General features: G+C 50.0%; 1 protein-coding gene across 1 annotated transcript in view; it reads right to left on the bottom strand.

The window, feature by feature from the left end:
• The window catches only part of TFAP2D (transcription factor AP-2 delta), a 58,599-nt gene extending 41,799 nt beyond the window's left edge, over positions 1 to 16,800 (bottom strand). Inside the window, exons 1-3 of the mRNA XM_056856687.1 lie at positions 16,721 to 16,800; positions 14,798 to 15,295; positions 10,035 to 10,095 (exon numbers count right to left, since the gene is read on the bottom strand). Of these exons, the coding sequence (XP_056712665.1) occupies positions 10,035 to 10,095; positions 14,798 to 15,295; positions 16,721 to 16,759 (598 nt within the window). The 5' untranslated portion in view covers positions 16,760 to 16,800. The remainder of the gene's footprint in view (positions 1 to 10,034; positions 10,096 to 14,797; positions 15,296 to 16,720) is intronic.
• Between the last annotated feature and the right edge of the window lie 717 nt (positions 16,801 to 17,517).

Below are 17,517 nucleotides of genomic sequence, written 5' to 3'. Positions count from 1 at the left end.
GCCATTACCCGGACAAACCAGGAAATCTGGAGGGGGGGCCTTTGGGGAGGCGGAGTGTCAGCGAGGGCATGCAATCGGACCCTGGATAGCGAGGTGACTTTCGTTTCATCTCTCCTTCCCGTGGGAAGGAAGAGGCAACAGCCAAAAGGCTCGAGAGATCTCCACTTCAAAGTGACTTCCTGATTGTAATCCTGCTCTGATCTTAAGGTGTGAATTCTCTCTCTTGGTATTGGGGAACCTCTGATGTTTTGCATTTCAAAGATGTTACTTGTAAACATGCTACCTTGTGTACCCTATAAGAATACCCTCCAAATGATTTGGCGCCATTGTAACGTTGTGTTTCATAGGTTACTGTACCCTTCCTTTCAAATAAATTCTACTTTAAACTCTCTGCTAACGTCTGGAGTAAAGTTGATGATTCCTGAGAGGCAACGGAGTCCTAGAACCTGACAGTCTTGTCTACTCAGACCGGCAGCGGCTCTCCAGGGTCTCAGGCAGAGGTCTTTCACATCACCTACTTGCCTAGTCCCTTGAACTGGAGATGCCGGGGATTGAACCTGGGACCTTCTGCATGCCAAGCAGATGCTCTACCACTGAGCCATGACTCCCCTCTTCAAGCCCTCCAAGTTGGCAACCATCACCACATCCTGGGGCAGGGAGTTCCGCAGTTTAACTACAGCTTGTGTGAAGAAATCCTTCTTTTTATTAGTTTTAAATCTCTCCCCCTCCAGCTTCAGCAAATGACCCCGCGTACTGGTATTAGGAGAGAGGGAGAAAAGCTTCTCCCTGTCCACTCTCTCCAAACCATGCATCATTTTATAGACCTCCATCATGTCTCCCCTCAACCGCCATCTTTCCAAGCTAAACAGCCCTATGCGTTTTAACAGCTTCTCAAAGGGCAGTTGGTCTCAGGCTGTCTGTCTCTGAAGCGTTGACTGAGGCTCAAGGAAGCTCAGACCTTACCAGAAATTTTGTTTGGCTTAAAGCCGGACTCTGGTTTTTCCCCACCCCTTCTGTCTAGGGCCATCTGCTTCCCTCTTGTTCCCTCGCGCTTCCGTCCGCCCGGTCTGGACCAGACTTAAAGGACCATATTCATCCTAGAGTTCTTCAAGAACTCAAATGGGAAATTGCTGAACTTCTAACAAAGATATGTAATATGTTCCTTCAATCAGCCTCTGTACCAGAGGACTGGAGAATAGCCAAAGTAACACCCATTTATTAAAAAAAAAAAAAAAGGTTCCAAGGGGGACCCAGGAAATTACAGGCCAGTTAACTTAACGTCTGCCCCGGGTAAATTAGTGGAAAGCATTATTAAAGATAGAATTGTCAAGCATATAGAAGGGCAAGGCTTGCTGGGCAAAACCCAACATGGCTTTTGTAAGGGTAGGTCCTGTCTCACTAATCTATTAGTGTTTTTTGAAAGTGTCAATAAGCATGTTGACAGGAATGAGCCTGTGGATATTGTGTATTTGGATTTCCAAAAAGCTTTTGACAAAGTCCCCCACCAAAGACTGCTAAGCAAACTTCATAGTCACGGGTTAAGACGACAAGTCCTCTTATGGATTGAGAGCTGGCTGAAAAATAGGAAGCAGAGAGTAGGAATCAATGGTCAGTTCTCACAATGGCGGGATGTGAGCAGTGGGGTGCCTCAGGGATCTGTGTTGGGACCGGTGCTTTTCAACCTGTTCATCAATGACCTGGAGTTGGGGTTGAACAGTGAAGTAGCCAAGTTTGCAGATGACACCAAATTATTTAGGTTGGTTAAAACAAAATAGGATTGTGAAGAGCTCCAGAAGGATCTCTGCGTACTGGAAGAATGGGCATTAAAATGGCAAATGAGATTCAATGTGTGTAAGTGTAAAGTGATGCATATTGGGACAAAAAATCCCAACTTCACATATACACTGATGGGATCTGTGCTGGCAGCGACAGACCAAGAAAGGGATCTTGGGGTGGTAGTGGATAGCTCAATGAAGATGTCAACCCAGTGTGTGGCTGCTGTAAAAAAGGCAAATTCCATGCTGGCCATAATTAGACGAGGAATAGAGAATAAAACTGCTGATATCATACTGCCCTTATACAAATCTATGGTGAGACCACACTTGGAATACTGTGTACAGTTCTGCTCACCGCACCTAAAAAAGGATATTACAGAGCTTGAGAAGGTGCAGAAAAGAGCAACCAAAATGATTAGGGGACTAGAGCAAGTGTCCTATGGGGAGCGGTTAAGACGCTTAGGGCTGTTTAGCTTGGAAAGAAGGCGGCTGAGGGGAGACATGATAGAGGTCTATAAAATTATACATGGTTTGGAGAGAGTGGACAGGGAGAAGTTTTTCTCCCTCTCCCATAATACTAGAACACGGGGTCATCTGCTAAAGCTGAAGGGTGAGAGATTCAAAACTGATAAAAGGGAGTATTTCTTCACACAACGCATAGTTAAATTGTGGAACTCCCTGCCCCAGGATGTGGCGATGGCTGCCAGCTTGGAGGGCTTTAAGAGGGGAGTGGACATGTTCATGGAGGAAAGGGGTATTCATGGCTGTTAGTTAGAATGGATACTAGTCATGCTGCATACCTATTCTTTCTAGTATCAGAGGAGCATGCCTATTATTTTGCGTGCGGTGGAACACAGGCAGGACGCTGCTGCTGCACTCGTCTTGTTTGTGGCTTCCTGGAGGCACCTGGTTGGCCACTGTGTGAACAGACTGCTGGACTTGATGGGCCTTGGTCTGATCCAGCAGGGCCTTTCTTAAGTTCTTATGTTCCAAACACAGCATCTGCACGGGGATCCATCCTGCCGGAATCTATTGTGCGCCCCCACGCCGAGAATTTCAAAGCCGCGGAGCTTTAAAAAACATTTTTGGACTCCAGGTTCCCTCCCCCATGCCTGTCCCCCCACCCCCGACTCAAGAAACTCTCTTCTCCTCCCCACCCCCCCAAAATGAATGAGTCATTAGGCTGGAGTTCCATCATTGGGGAGGGGCCGTGGCTCAATGGTAGAGCATCTGCAGGGCTTGTGGAAGGTCCCAGGTTCAATTCCTGTCATCTCCATTTAGAAGAAGAGTTGGTTTTTATATGTTCACTTTCTCTACCACTTAAGGGAGAATCAAACCGCCTTACAATCACCTTCCCTTCTCCACCTCTGTGAGGGAGGCGGGGCCTGAGAGAGCTCTAAGTGAGCTGTGACTAGCCTAAAGTCACTCAGCTGGCTTATTGTGGAGGAGTGGGGAGAAAACTACCTGGTTCACCAGATTAGCCTCCGCTGCCCATGTGCAAGAGTGGGGAATCAAACCCGCTTCTCCAGATCAGACTCCACCGCTCCAAACCACAGCTCTTAACCACTACACCTCGCTGGTTAAAGGGACTAGGCAAGTAGGTGATGTGAAAGACCCCTGCCTGAGACCTTGGAGAGCTGCTGCCGGTCTGAGCAGACAATACTGACTTCGATGGACCAAGGGTCTAGTTCAGTAGAAGGCAGCTTCGTGGGTCCGTGTGCCCATGAAGGGCCTCAAATTAAAACCGCAGATCTAAGCGCTGCGCGGATCAAAACAGCTGAGTTTTCTCATTGCGATGACGAGTCTGGGATTTAAGTAAACCCCCCCCCAAAAAAAGAGCCCCCATTGAAGGAGGCGCTTCATTGGGTAGGCACTGTTATGGGTTGTTGTTGTTTTTCCCTTGACAGACGCCCAGGCTTTTAAGAACCCCCCTTTTTATTGCTTTTTATTTTATTTTTTTAATCAAATAAGATCTGACAACGTTCCTCGCTCGGCGGGTCCTCTCATGTCAGTCACCTCGAAGCGATTTGACAAACTCCAGATCTCCGGGAAGAAGAAGAAGAAGAAAACAAACCAGGAAGGGTTCAGATCATATTAATTCCCCCAAAATGTGTTTTGATTCAAAGTAGTTAGTAATATATATATTTTTTTTGGTTCGTTGCCGACGGCAATCGGGAACCAGAGCTCGCCGGTCGCCCGGGCCGCCTTCGTCTCTCCATGGCCCGGGGGCGAGAGAGGCGTTTAAGGCTTCTGAAATTAGCCCGGGGCGGAGGAAAGCGGTTGATCATAAAGCCAAACGAGAGCCCAGGATTCCCACAGCCCCCCCTTTTTTGGGGGGGGGGAGAGCTTTTGCCGTCTCCTAAAAAGACAGAGGAGGGCCAAATGTCACCGCCTCGACTCTTTTTAAAATCCCCCAAATATTGAATGTGGGGAGGGATCCGCCGGCCCCTCCCGAGGGTGGGTTCAAGATCCTCATTCGAAAAAACCGGTTGGACAATTTTCCAAGGCGGGGGGGGGGAGAAATCCCATCTCTACCAGGTCTCAGATTGAAAGTTACAGCTCGGAGAAGAATTCCCCAAGGGGGAAAGAGGTCTGAAATAACCCCTGGGTGGGGGCTGGTAGAGGTAGTCCCCTGTGCAAGCCCCGGGTCATTCCTGATCCATGGGGTGACGTCACATCCCGACGTTTGGGCAAAAACGCAAGGGAGGTTTTGCCTTGGATTTGCCGCTCTCTACACGCACATTTTCCCCATCTGAATTCTCAAAAACTCTGCATAGGGGCTTATTGTTGTGAGAATTTGGATGGGGAAAATGGACATTTAGAGAGTGGCAAATTCAAGGCAAAACCTCCCATGCGTTTTTTCCTTGGTTTAGGGGGTGGTTTGCCAGTGCCTTCCCCAGTCATCTTCCCTTTACCCCAGCAAGCTGGGGAAGACGTGAGGGGCGGTTAAAACACTTAGGGCTTAGCTTGGAAAGAAGGCGGTTGAGGGGAGACATGAGAGAGGTCTATAAAATGACGCATGGTATGGAGAGAGTGGACAGGGAGAAGCTTTTCTCCCGCTCTCCTAATACCAGAACGCGGGGTCATCTGGTGAAGCTGGAGGGGGAGAGATTCAAAACTGATAAAAGGAAGGATTTCTTCTCGCAAGGCGTAGTTAAACTGCGGCACTCCCTGCCCCAGGATGTGGGGATGGCTGCCAACTTGGAAGGCTTGAAGAGGGGAGTGGACATGTTCATGGAGGAGAGGGCTATCCATGGCTATTAGTCGAAATGGACACTAGTCATGATGCATGACTATTCTCTGGAGAATCAAAGGAGCATGCCGATTATATTAGGTGCTGTGGGACACGGGCAGGGTGGTGCTGCTTCAGTCGTCTTGTTTGGGGGCTTCCTAGAGGCACCTGGTTGGCCGCTGTGTGAACAGACTGCTGGACTTGATGGACCTTGGTCTGATCCAGCAGGGCTTTTCTTATGTTCTTATGGGTATGAAAGAGGGGGGGGGGGGTCACGATTAAAAACCAGAGCCCAGCCCTGTATATTGAAGGTTGCTTTCTTCGCCAGCGATTTTTTTGGTGCTCTTTTGAAAGGGGCGATCTGAATATTCCTCTTTTTTAAGGCGAAGGCGGCGCAGCTCTTATCCTATACAACATTAATATGATCTCTGCAGACTTGGGGTCCCCGGGAAGATTAGCATATCAAAGGCGGCGCCCGGGGCTAGAGAAGCTATCGATACGCTCGCAGGAGGGGAAATAAAGATTATTGGTGGTGATGGGGGGCGAAGGGCCGGGCTGCAGGGGAGATCCGGCTGCCCGTTAAGTGGAAGCGATGGCCGGGGGAGCCGGGCCGCCGAACCGGGGGAGGGCGTCGGCTCCGGCGGATCATTAGCTGGCCGCCCCCCACCCCACCCGCCCCCATTCATTCGTTTCCCGAGTCTCATTAAAAAGCAAACAAGTCGACTCGGGGGCCGCGTCTCAGCTGGGACGGGCGAATCCGGGGAGGGGCAGGCAAAGGGCGGAGGGACTGGTGAATTTATTAATATATGTACTTCCTGGAGAACAATAGGGACGTCCTACTGGCCGGGCCGGAGAAGCAGGCACCCCCCCCCCATATATATTTATTCCTTTTAGGTCGGTTTTCTTTCATTCATACTTCCCTGTTTCTTATGAGTTTCCCTCTCTGTTTCTGATCAGTTTGTAGAGTTACATTCCTCTCCTGCTTCTAGGAACTCTGGAGTTAGAATCATCTGGTCTTAAAAGTGTGAGATGGTCATAGGTTCTCTCCCTCTCTCCTTCCTTCCTTCCTTCCTGTTCCTGACACCAGACCCCACAACATATCAGGGCAAGCGCCCCTGAACCGCCCTGTATCCTTGTGACGTTTAACACGAGAGAAGCTGGGTTGGTTCCGCAGCTGCGTAAAAGGCCCTGAGCCGCGCTTTGTTCCGATTGCTGCTAAAACAGAAACCTCCCCCCCTCCTTTTTGAAGTCGTACAAAATATGTGTATGTATTTTGAATATACATTTGAAACTTCTCGGCTCTCCTTTGATATCTCTTCCTGACTTCAGCGAGCGAGCGAGAGAGAGAGAGATGGAGCCGTCGAGCTCTTAAGATCAGTCGAGAAAGAGCCTTGCTCCCCCCCCCCTGGATTTCCTTGACTCTCCATCTTTAAACCCTTGAATTACTCGATCGCCTTTTGAAAAAACCGAGGGGGCGGGGAGAGAGAGCGGGCCGGCCGTCTTTCTTAACTACAGTCAGCCACTCAGGTAATTGGGAGCTCCTTACCAGGAGAACTTCACTCGATAAGGAAAATCTCCTTCAGACGGGAGATTAGAGTCTAGTCAGGCGGCGGAGAAGCCCCCTCTCCCAATTTCATGGGCATCCTTTCCAAGAACGACCCGACTCAAAGATTCTTGTAACGAACAGGTGGCGGAATAAATCTCCCCCCCCCCTTGTGGAAGAAGGGGCGATGCATGAATGCAAGAAAGCGCAGCGAACAGAACCCAAGCCCCAGAATCCCAGGGAAAGGCCTCCTTCCAACCTGGAACCCTTAAAATCGGTGTCCTATTTTCGTCCCCCCCAACCCCAGTTCCTCCGAAGTGCGCCGATCCTGAACCACACCGCGCAGGGAAAGGGTCGAAATGCTCGCACCAAACCCAGAAAGGGACAGCCGTGTATAAAGACAGGGTATAAAGCAGTGTACAAAGACAACCATTTGCAAAACCTATTCAATGTTCGAAGGAGGATCTGGCTTTCAAGGGGATCAGCGAGTGACATCCGATCAAAGCGTCATTCGTTAATCCGCGGGTGAGCGCTGCGGCTTTTAAGAGCCCTGGCTCGCGAGAAGCGCTCTGACCTAAAGTCTTTGCGGGCTCTGGCTTTGTGGATCGGGATCTAGTAGAAAAGGCTCTGCGGGGAACCAAACGGAGCGGCTTCGCGGCTGCACTCGTGTTTACGCATGGGAGGTTTTTGCCTCCGATTTGGCGCTGTCTAGATGCACGTTTTCCCCGTCCAAATGCTCAAAACTCAAGAAGAAGAAGCTTTTGAAAATTTTATTGCTGTTTTTATTGTTTTATTGGATTCCAGGAGGAGGAGGAGGAGGAGGAGGAGGAGGAGGAGGAGGAGGAGGAGGAGAAAGAAGAAAAAGAAGAAGAGTTGGTTTTTATATGCCGACTTTCTCTACCACTTAAGGGAGACTCAAACCGGCTTACAATCACCTTCCCTTCCCCTCCCCAAAACAGACACCCTGTGAGGTAGGTGAGGCTGAGAGAGCTCTACGAGAACTGTGACTAGCCTAAAGTCTACCAGCTGGCTTCATGTGGAGGAGCAGGGAAACAAATCCAGTTCACCAGATTAACCTCCACCGCTCATGTGGAGGGGTGGGGAATCCAATCCTGTTCTCCAGATCAGACTCCACCGCTCCAAATCACCGCTCTTAACCACTACACTGCTACACCACCCCCTGCAGAGTTTTGAGAATTCGGATGGGGAAAATGTGGGTCTAGAGCAGTGGTTCCCAACCTTTTTTTGACCAGGGACCACTAGGACTTTTTTGTTCGGACCCCAAGGTTCAAAATAAAAATTCCTGGAATTTGAAAATAAACTTTAATCATAACTGTTAGTTAAACATTAAACTTAGAATTATATTTGAATATATATATTTTATAATAGAGAACTTTTAATTGAAAATATTAATTTATTATGGGTTTATAACTTTGTTTCGCGGACCTTAATTTAGTTCTCGTGGACCCCTGGGGGTCCATGGACCCCTGGTTGGGAACCAGTGGTCTAGAGAGAGGCGAATCCAAAGCAAAACCTCCCGGGCAGAAATGGCTGTGACCCGCAAGGAGCTGTCCGTTTCAGCACCACCCCTCCGCGGCCTCTCCAGTCCCGGTCTCTTCAGAGCAGTGGCTCTCAGCCTTTTTTTTTGCTCCATTCCCCCCTTGCACCATTGTTCAGAATATAATTCCCCCCTTCCAAAGACCGTCATAAACTTTATTGACTGCCGCAGATTCAATTAAAAACAAACTACCATTTTACAGATTGTACATAATCTACAGGACGTCAGACTTTGCTGAATAGTGGTCCCCATTCCCACCCTGGAACCCTAAAATCCCACCCCCGCAGGGGGGAATTCCCCCCTTGCTGAGAACCTATGCTTTAGAGCCTCCCCTCTCCCCTTTGTTTCCAACGACCCAATTCTACTAACGGCATGTTTTCCCGAGTTTTGTGAGTCGGGTTATTGAACCACACTTAACACTTATTCCAAGAACACTCTTCAACCCCCCACCCCCGCGCCTTTCTCAGATCCTCTTAGGCTTCCTCGGAACAAAAATACCCAAAACGGCGGAAGGGCAGAGAAAGGAACGGGTAGGTGCACGGGAAGGACTTTGCGCTGGCTTCAAAGTCAACCTCATCTATTTCGGGTGGAAATGCCCGCAACCGGGCTCCTTCCACGTAGTGTGTTTTGGATAGGCGCGTTAAGACATTTCTCGGCCGAGCAAAATGGTTGTCGATCAACCCGAGCGAAAATACCTACTCCCCACCGTTAGAAGAATGAAATAGGTAAAATAAAACAAACCCTATTAACCACCAGGTTTCAAAAATCAATGATGGAAATGAATCAGTGCCACTTCTAGCAAGGAAATAATGTCCGGCTCCTGTCAAATTCTAATTAACATTCGCTCTCTCCTCAATGTTCTATGGGGGAATCGTGTTTCTTTTGGCGTATACTTTGGGAGATATATACCCACACCCACACCAATTCAGGTCACCTCCCGATCTTAATTCTGAAAACAGTTCTCTTTCCTGTTTGGGTTTTTGTTGTTGTTATTCTTTGCCCATATTACATCCGATCAGAAAGGGGACAACGCCCGCAGACTACAAAGCCGACTCCTCTCTCTGAAGTCCCAAGTCTCTGGGATTCGTTCACACGAGGCGATCCCTTCACCTCACCCTTTCAGGCTGCGACTGCAGAGCCGTGGCGGAAGGACTATCCTCCCTCGCCTCCCATTTCAGGCTCCTGATATTTTCAAAAGCGGGCAGGAATAAGATCCAGATCTCTTCCCCGCTTGACTTTTACCGCTCGTGCATTTCGGCCTTAACCCGCCTCCTCGTTTAGTTCGACCTGCTGACAAACCCTTTCTAGCGTTCCCCACACACCGACACCAAAGCCCCAGCCTCGAATTGGAGTCGCTTGGAAACCAACGAAATAGGCAAGGCAAAAAGGAGAAGATGACGCCAGCCGGCAGAAAACGCATCTTTCGTCTGCCGGGTCCCCATACATTAACCCGATAGTCTCATTGAATAAAGGGCGCTTTCACACATGCCGAATAATGCACTTTCGATCCGCTTTCAACCCGCTTTGGGGCTACCGTTGACTGTCTGAAATGGCAAAATCCACTTGCAAACGATCGTTAAAGTGCATTATTCAGTATGCGTGAAGGCACAGATATAAATCAACCCGACTGTATCAGTGAATAAAGACCGGCCTAGAAACTTCAGAATGCCCCCCTTTGTTGGAAAACTCTTCTTCCCAAGTTGATTCCCAAGAGGTCTTATTAAGAGTCCACTGAAAAACAAACACGCTTGGGGGGGGGGGGAGAGATAGACAGGTCTCACCAATTTGGGGGGGGGGAAACACTGTTTGGATTTGGGGTCCCATCGGTTATCCCGGAGAGCATTTTTAAAACGGGTGCACAAGAAAGCCATGGATATATTTTTTTAAAAAAAGAAGAATTAAAAATGGGTTTTGCAATTCGCTTACCTCTCCTTATCACTCCACCTTGACCGTTCAACACCAGCCCGCACTGGGCCTCCACTGAGCCCTTGAAAGAGAAAAGAAAAGAAAATGAGATATAAAGCCGTCGAGGTCGAATAAATGGCCTGCAGGGCCTGGAATAATTTGTTGGAGAAGACCCTGAATTCTGACCGCCGTCGAGGGAGCACTGACGAGGAGATGGAATTGCAATGCCTACCTAGATCGTTACCCTACCAAATCGCATTTTTTTAAAAAGCGTCCCTGTATGTTTCAGAACGGCAGAAAGGGACAGCTCCCTCTCGGAATAAATAATCCCCGTTTCACATGTTCTCAGATATGATGATCTTCTGTTTTGGGGTGATTGACTGACAGACAGACGAAAAAGGAAGTATGGACAGACAACCGTTTCCAAAGGGGTGTCTTGGCGGGGGGGGGGAATTATTCTCAGAAACGAACGGGATGACATATCTGTAGGAAACCCCCCCCCCCACTCTCTCTCTCTCTCTCTCTCTCTCACACACACACACACAGGCAACTATTGTGTAGAGATTTCCACCTTGTTAGGTAAGTGTGGCGTCCCTATTGCTCGGAATTAGTGTCAGCTTGTAGGAACAGACAGGCCTAAAGATGGGGTGGGGGTGGGGTTGGAGACTGCACAGAGGGGGACACCCGCTAGGCGTTCCCAAGTTCCCTCGCTGATCTAAACTGCCGTATGGAACCGTGGCGCGCCGGGAGAATTTCCCCATCGACTTTTAATGGGGCGAGGATTGTCCCACGTATTTACTCCGCCGATGGGGCTCACCCCAAAGTCCCCCGTCTCTCTGGAAGAGGTTAGCGACCCTATTTCTGGATTTTCGGTACTTGTTGGGATGATTCTTTTTTTTTAAAGTCGAAATCCTCCCTCCCCCCTCCGAACTTCGACCTCTAAATCCTTTGCACAATTGCAATGTGTTAAAAGACGCGTTTTCCTTTACAAACAAGCGAGGGTGGGGGACTTGAAAGGGACCTTTAAGGGTGTTAACCTATTCAACAGCCCGTGAGGAGTTAAGTACATGCGGAGAAAGAGTCGGTGCATAATAATAATAATGGGGGGGGGGGACACCCTACTTCACAAAAAAAATCTTTACAGTCTTCCCCCAGAGCCTCGGTTTTGGCCATATTGAGGCTGGCCTAGAAAAAAAAGGGGGGGGGAGAAACCCTCCCTTTTCAAGGCCTCTTTTGAGTTTAAGTGTTCTGCCTTAAAGTGATTATGAAATCAATATGGAGAAAAACTGGGCGACTGAGCATAAATTAAAGCGCTGACGGGAAAAGGTGTGACAGTTTCCTTTGTTGGCCATGGAAAATCTTTTTAGGGGGCTCAAAGATGCCCATTCCGACTCCAGCGCTCCTTGCATCTGTTCGACTGACTTAAACAGCCGTCCCAACGCCGGGATGTTCACTTAACATTCTGAGCAGGGGGAAAGTATATTTACATTTGTTGCATCGGGAATGAGGCATATGTTGATAAAGAAAATAGACCGGGAAGGGGGTGGGGTGGAGAAAGAAGACTACAAGACTGGCCGAGAAGTAATCTTCAAGCCTCTCATACTCTTTCCACGCTTGGGGGGGTGGGGGGGAATGGCTGGCGCTAAACATTCACGATGAAATTAACAAGCGTTTTCAGGGTGAAATTAACAAAGTTTTCAAGGGTGAAATTAGCACGCGTTTTCAGGGTGACATTAAAAAACCTTTTTCAGAGTGAAATTAACAAGATTTCCCCCCCCCCCAAGGTGCAATTAACAAACCGGGATTGCTAAGCAGACCAGTCCGGGTGAATTTGGAGCCCCCCCCCACGCCCCACAACACACTTGCCCAACCTCACGACATCTGAAGTGCCAAGAGATTTTTCAAAAATCGTTTCACGTGCGCTAGCTTAAGCAAGCCTCCCCGAAAAGACCTATCGCGAGTGGCAACTGAAAAGCTTCACAGGTGTTAGTTTATACACGGGAAATCTTGTGGGACTCTGAGACCGTACTGGACTCGAATCTGCGCGCCCTCTTTTTCTCTTACTTGCTATTTTTAATACAGCTTTGGAATCTAAGAAAGGACCGAATATAAAATTATTTTTTAAAAAAAGTGTGTGTGTGCATGAATGCATATTTTTATAACGGGTCCCTTCGAATCAATCTGCCATTCTGTTCTTGGGATGGGGGGGCGAGGGCGGAGAGGGGGGGTCGGAGCGAAACGTGTTGTTTGGTCGGATGACATCGCATAAATGACCAGTTGAATGGCGCTAAGTCGAAAATTGGATAAACTACGGTGCTTTTTCTTCGCCCGGGATTTACGCATTGTCCGAGGCCTCGCAAACGTCTCTAATCCCTTCTTTTGAGGGGGGAAAAAGACCAAGCCTTTGTGCCCGGCCTTGGAAAAAAAATGTACAGCCCCCAAAAAGAAAAATCACCCGCAGACGTGGTTATATATATATAAAAAGGAGTAAATAGGTCTTATTGAAGCTAAATAGTGAATGGCAGATTTGGGAGACGGGTGGGGGCGAACATAAGGGGGAGTCCTTGTTGAGAATAGGAAGGGGGGAGAGAGAGAAGCGTAGAAAATTGTGGAATGGGTTTGGAGACGGGAAGTCAGTTTGGAGGGAGACGCTCTTCCCCGGCCCGGTTGATTTCCAGCGCGATCCTATTCAGAGTCGCTCCAGTCTGATCCCATTGGAATGAATGGGTTTAGGCTGGAGCAGCTCTCCTTTGGATTGCGCTGTGGATCTTGGTGTCGCTGCCAAGGTGAGCGAGGGGGGGGGGGGCTTTGTTTCCGCAGAGCCTGAAAAGCATTCTCTTATTCCACTCGGTTGAGAGAGGAGAGAGCGAGCTTTTGGATGGAAGGGAAGACCATTCCCGACCTGCTCGTTCTGGGTTATTTTAAGGACTCCTTAATGCCCCCAATAAAACCGAAGTCTGCCTGAAAAGAGAGCCAAGCGCGCCTCGCACCCCCCAACCCCCGAAACCCAGCACCCAACCTAACGGCCAGGAGCTCTCTCCCGCGTCTCGCTTTCTACTTGTCAGTCTCTGAACTCCAACTCGGCAATACTCAAAAAAAGGAGGGCGTGTTGGGGGAAGAAAGGGGTCAGAAACAAAATAAAGCAGATGGCCACAAAGAGAGAGAGAGACGCAGCCAGGGGAGGCGACGGGCGAAAAGTAGGTAGATGCCAGGCGGTCGTAGGGCCAGAAGGAATAAGATGTTCGGCTGGGCGAACCGGGTGCCGCATCTCCCTCGCTTTGGCCATTCACGCACGAGAGGTTTCGCCTTGGATTCGCCCCTGTCTAGATGCACCTTTTCCCCACCTGAATGCTCAAAACTCTCTCTCACCGCATCCCAACCGCCCTGGATGGCCGTTTATGCCTGGGAGTTTTTGCCTTGGATTTGCCGCTTTCTAGATGCACATTTTCCCCACCCGAATTCTCAAAACTCTGCAGGGGGGCTTATTTTTGAGTTTGGAGAATTCAGATGAGAGGGGGGGGAGCGTGTCTAGAGAACTGCAAATCCAAGACAAAACTCCCAGGCAGAAATGGCCCAGATTTGATTCAGCAATATATAATTATTAAAATTTATATATATATATATATATATATATATATATATATATATATATATATATATATATATATATATATATATATATATATATATATATATTACTTTTATATATTAAAAAATCTGAAAGAAAATCTGAGAAAAAATCTGCCTGTCTTCGTTTTAAGGAGGACGGGAGGGATTTTCTTGTTTGTTCGTTTGTTAGGGAAGGGATCGCCTTTTAGCGGCGGCGGACTAGGTCTAAAAATATGGGTTGCCCGGAGACAAAGAGAGCCCCCACCCACAACTATAAGGCTCTCATTTAATTTTTAATTTTAACATATTGCCTAACGTTTAAGGGGGCCCAGTTCACCAGGGGCCCACAGGGCCCACTTGCCGCCGGGCAAGCTGACACCGGCCATTTATGCCTGGGAGGTTTTGCCGTGGCTTTGCCAGTCTCTAGATGCACATTTCCCCTATCCGGATTCTCAAAACTCTGCAGGGGGGCTTATTGTTGAGTTTTGAGAATTCAGATGGGGAAAATGCGCATCTAGAGCAGGGGTGGGGAACCTTTTCCCCCACCAAGGGCCATTTGGATATTTATAACATCATTCCCACCATACAAAATCATCAGCTTAAAAATTAGCCGACCAAGCCCCAAGCAGGCACCTGCCCCAGATGACCCCCCACCCACGGGCAAGCAGGCAGGCATCCAACGGGTGGCACACTCGCCCACCTGGCTGCACGGGATGGTCTGTTGCACCAGCTGGGTGCCCACAGACCCTCCGCCTTGAAGAGAGGCTATTCCGCCTTGAAGAGAGGCTATTCCTATCGGTGGGAGGGGAAGATCACCAGTCTGCGATCCCTCTGAGCGAGAGATCTACCAGAACCCACCAAGGGCCAGACCAAATGATTTCGAGGGCCTGAAACGGCCCCCGGGCCTGACATTCCCCACCCCTGAATTCGAGAGAGAGGCAAATCCAAGGCAACACCCCCCCCCCCAGGCATAAATGGCCACAATGGCCTGTCTGCCACTGCCTTTTAGGACAACCTCAGGCCCGGGGAGGGGTTCGCGGCCTGCCAGACGGCGGGTTCCTTCCGCTGGGGCCGGAGGGGAGGTTGGGCGCACCGTCGGGGCGCACGAGAAGCCGGTCCCGGGGGTGTCCAGGCCCGGCCCGACGGCGGGGGCGCGGGTCCCCCCTTTTTTTTACCTGCAGCTCGTCGGCTCCCGAGGCGGCCAGGCCCAGGCCGGGTCCGGGCAGGAGCCTCTGGTCGGGGTGCATGCCATACTGGGAGCCGTGGCTCATGAGCGACAGGTCGTGGCGGCGGTAGGCGTCGAGGCAGCCCAGCTCCCGCCGCTGCTCGTCCAGGCAGGAGGACTTGAGGGCGCGGGCGTTGTGCAGGTTGATGAAGTCGGCCGGCTCGCCATGGTGGATCTGCTGGTAGTACTGCTGCGAGTGGTGCAGGGAGTTGAGGGAGTAGGCGTCGGGGGTGACGGCCGGGTGGCTGTGCTGGAACTCGTAGTGGAAGGACTGGTGGTGGAGGGGGGTGTACTGGTGGTTGGCCGAGAAGTAGGGGGAGGCGAACTCGCTGCCGGTGGCCGAGTAGGTGAGCGGCGACGAGGAGGAGTAGGCGACCGTCGAGTTGGCCACCGACTCCAGGCAGCCAAGCTGCATCAAGCGGTAGCTGTTGGAGCCGTCGTGGCGGATCTGCAAGGGAGAAGGGAGACGGTCACCCCAGGCCGGCGGCAGGCGGGACATGGGGGAGGGCGGCGAGCCCCGCCGGCCCCGTCCCGCATCCTTCGCCCCCTAGCTGGGGCGCCTCTGGTCGGAAGAGGCCCATGGAAACCTCCCCAGACGCTCGGGTGGGAGCCGTGAGGGTCTGTCGCTAGTCTTTTTTGGAAAGGGGGGGGGGAGAAAGAGAGAGAGAGAGAGGCAGAGAAAGAGAGACCCCTACATATGGGAGCCGGGAGCCCTCGCCGTCCAGAAACCCGGCTGTTCCTCCGAGGGCTTGGATCGGGGGCGCAAGTCACCCAGCCCCAGAGCCGTAAAACTCCACTTGGGTCTCGCATTCCAAAGGCTCGCTCGGATCCTCCCGCGATCCTAACCCCCTCTCCGGCTAAAGGCGGGTCTCTTCCCAGAAGAGGCATGGCCGTGCTCGGCGGATCTCGGCTCCTTATCCGACTTCAACCCTACTCGGTTTAAAAATAATAATAACAACACCCCCTGCCAAAAATCTCTCCTCCCGACCACCTGAGCAGGAGTCAATCCATTCTCTCTCTCTCTCTCTCTCCCCCCCCCCCCCCGCGTTTTCCATTTGGCTCTCTGGCCTCAACCCTACTAGGTTTAAATAATAATAGTAATAATAATATCCCCTTCCAAAAATCTCTCCTTCCGACCACCTGAGCGGGAGACAATCCTTTCTCTCCCCCCACCCCCCCGAAGTTTTCCATTTGGTTCTCTGGCTTCTACCCTACTTGGTTTTAAAAAAAAACCAATAATATCCCCTTCCAAACATCTCTCCTTCCGTCCACCTGAGCGGGAGTCAATCCTTTCTCGTCCCCCACCCAAGTTTTCCATTTGGCTTTCTGACTTCAACCCTACTGGGTTTTAATAATAATAATAATAATAATAATAATAATAATAATAATAATAATAATAATAATATCCCTCTTCCAAAAATCTCTCCTTCCGACCACCTGAGCGGGGGTCAATCCTTTCTCCCCCCACCCCCAAATTTTCCATCTGGCGCTCTGGCTAGGCTTGATATTCTCTCTCCCGCCACACCCAGCCTCCATTCCCCGAGATTATCGGGACTCCAAGTCGGTTTGGGTTCCTGCGCCTGTTTGAACGCGGCGAATGGGGCATCCCGGTTGATGGCGACAGATGTCATAACGAATTTTCGCCTTTCCCTTCTCCGAGTCCTCGCTCTGAAGCCGGATTATAATTAGACCTAACGGTCCAATGCGGATTAACGAAGAAATGGAAACAGGCGCACACACGGGCACGCTCCACCATACACACACGCACACCCGCGCGCCGTCTCCCTCGCTCGCACACACACACAAGCAGAGACACACAAGCGCGCACACACGCATATACACACGCGCGCGAACACACGCACACACAAAATACCTCCGCATCGTGGACGAGTCCTGGGAAAGTCGTTGACATTTCGGGTCCTCCGAAAGAGGCTGCGGGTTCAATCCCCGCTCCAAATTTTTACGAAAAAGGAAGGAGGCAAAAAACAAAACAAAAAAACAAAAAAACAAGAACACCGCACCAAGCACCAAAACCCACAAGAGTTGCTCTTTTTTAAAAAAGCCACGAAACGAAAGTAAAAAAAATCCAGTTTCTCTCCTGTTTCCCACAGATGGGGGGGGGGGAGAGAACAAAAATGTATTTATAAATACACACAGGCTTCTATGTCTATCTAGAATATTTCTGTCTGAATCACAGAAAGGCTTCGGCGGTCTGTCCGCATAGCTGGCCGGCTTTTTTCTGCCGCACACCCTTTTCCCCAAAACCTGGAGGAACAATTTTTTCCCTCTGCACAAAAGCCGCTCTCCGGATCAGATTTTGTACTTGCTGGGTATTTCTTTGGCTGATGTCGTAGGTCCCTTGGTAATATAGAAGTTTTGAAAATTAAGCATCAGCACCGAGAACTGGGGAGGACAATAGATAGAGCGGCTTCATCCCAGGAGACAAGGAATAAATATTGTATCTTCCCCTAATAAGGAACTGGAGTTTCTTTCAACGTTTTTATACATTTTTTCCCCTTCGCTCTTTTAGAACGGGTTTTTTTTTTCCCCTCTCTCTCCTTTTCTACCCTTAGCCTGCCTAAACAGGGGGACCTGATCTCTTCCGAGCAAGGCCTTTCAAAGCAACCGTTTATTGGGGAATAAAACAGAAAACAGGCTCGATTAATTTCC

Source organism: Euleptes europaea, chromosome 10, assembly GCF_029931775.1.
Source record: "Euleptes europaea isolate rEulEur1 chromosome 10, rEulEur1.hap1, whole genome shotgun sequence".
NCBI classification, from domain to species: domain Eukaryota; kingdom Metazoa; phylum Chordata; class Lepidosauria; order Squamata; family Sphaerodactylidae; genus Euleptes; species Euleptes europaea.
This window is presented reverse-complemented; position numbering and strand designations above follow the sequence as displayed.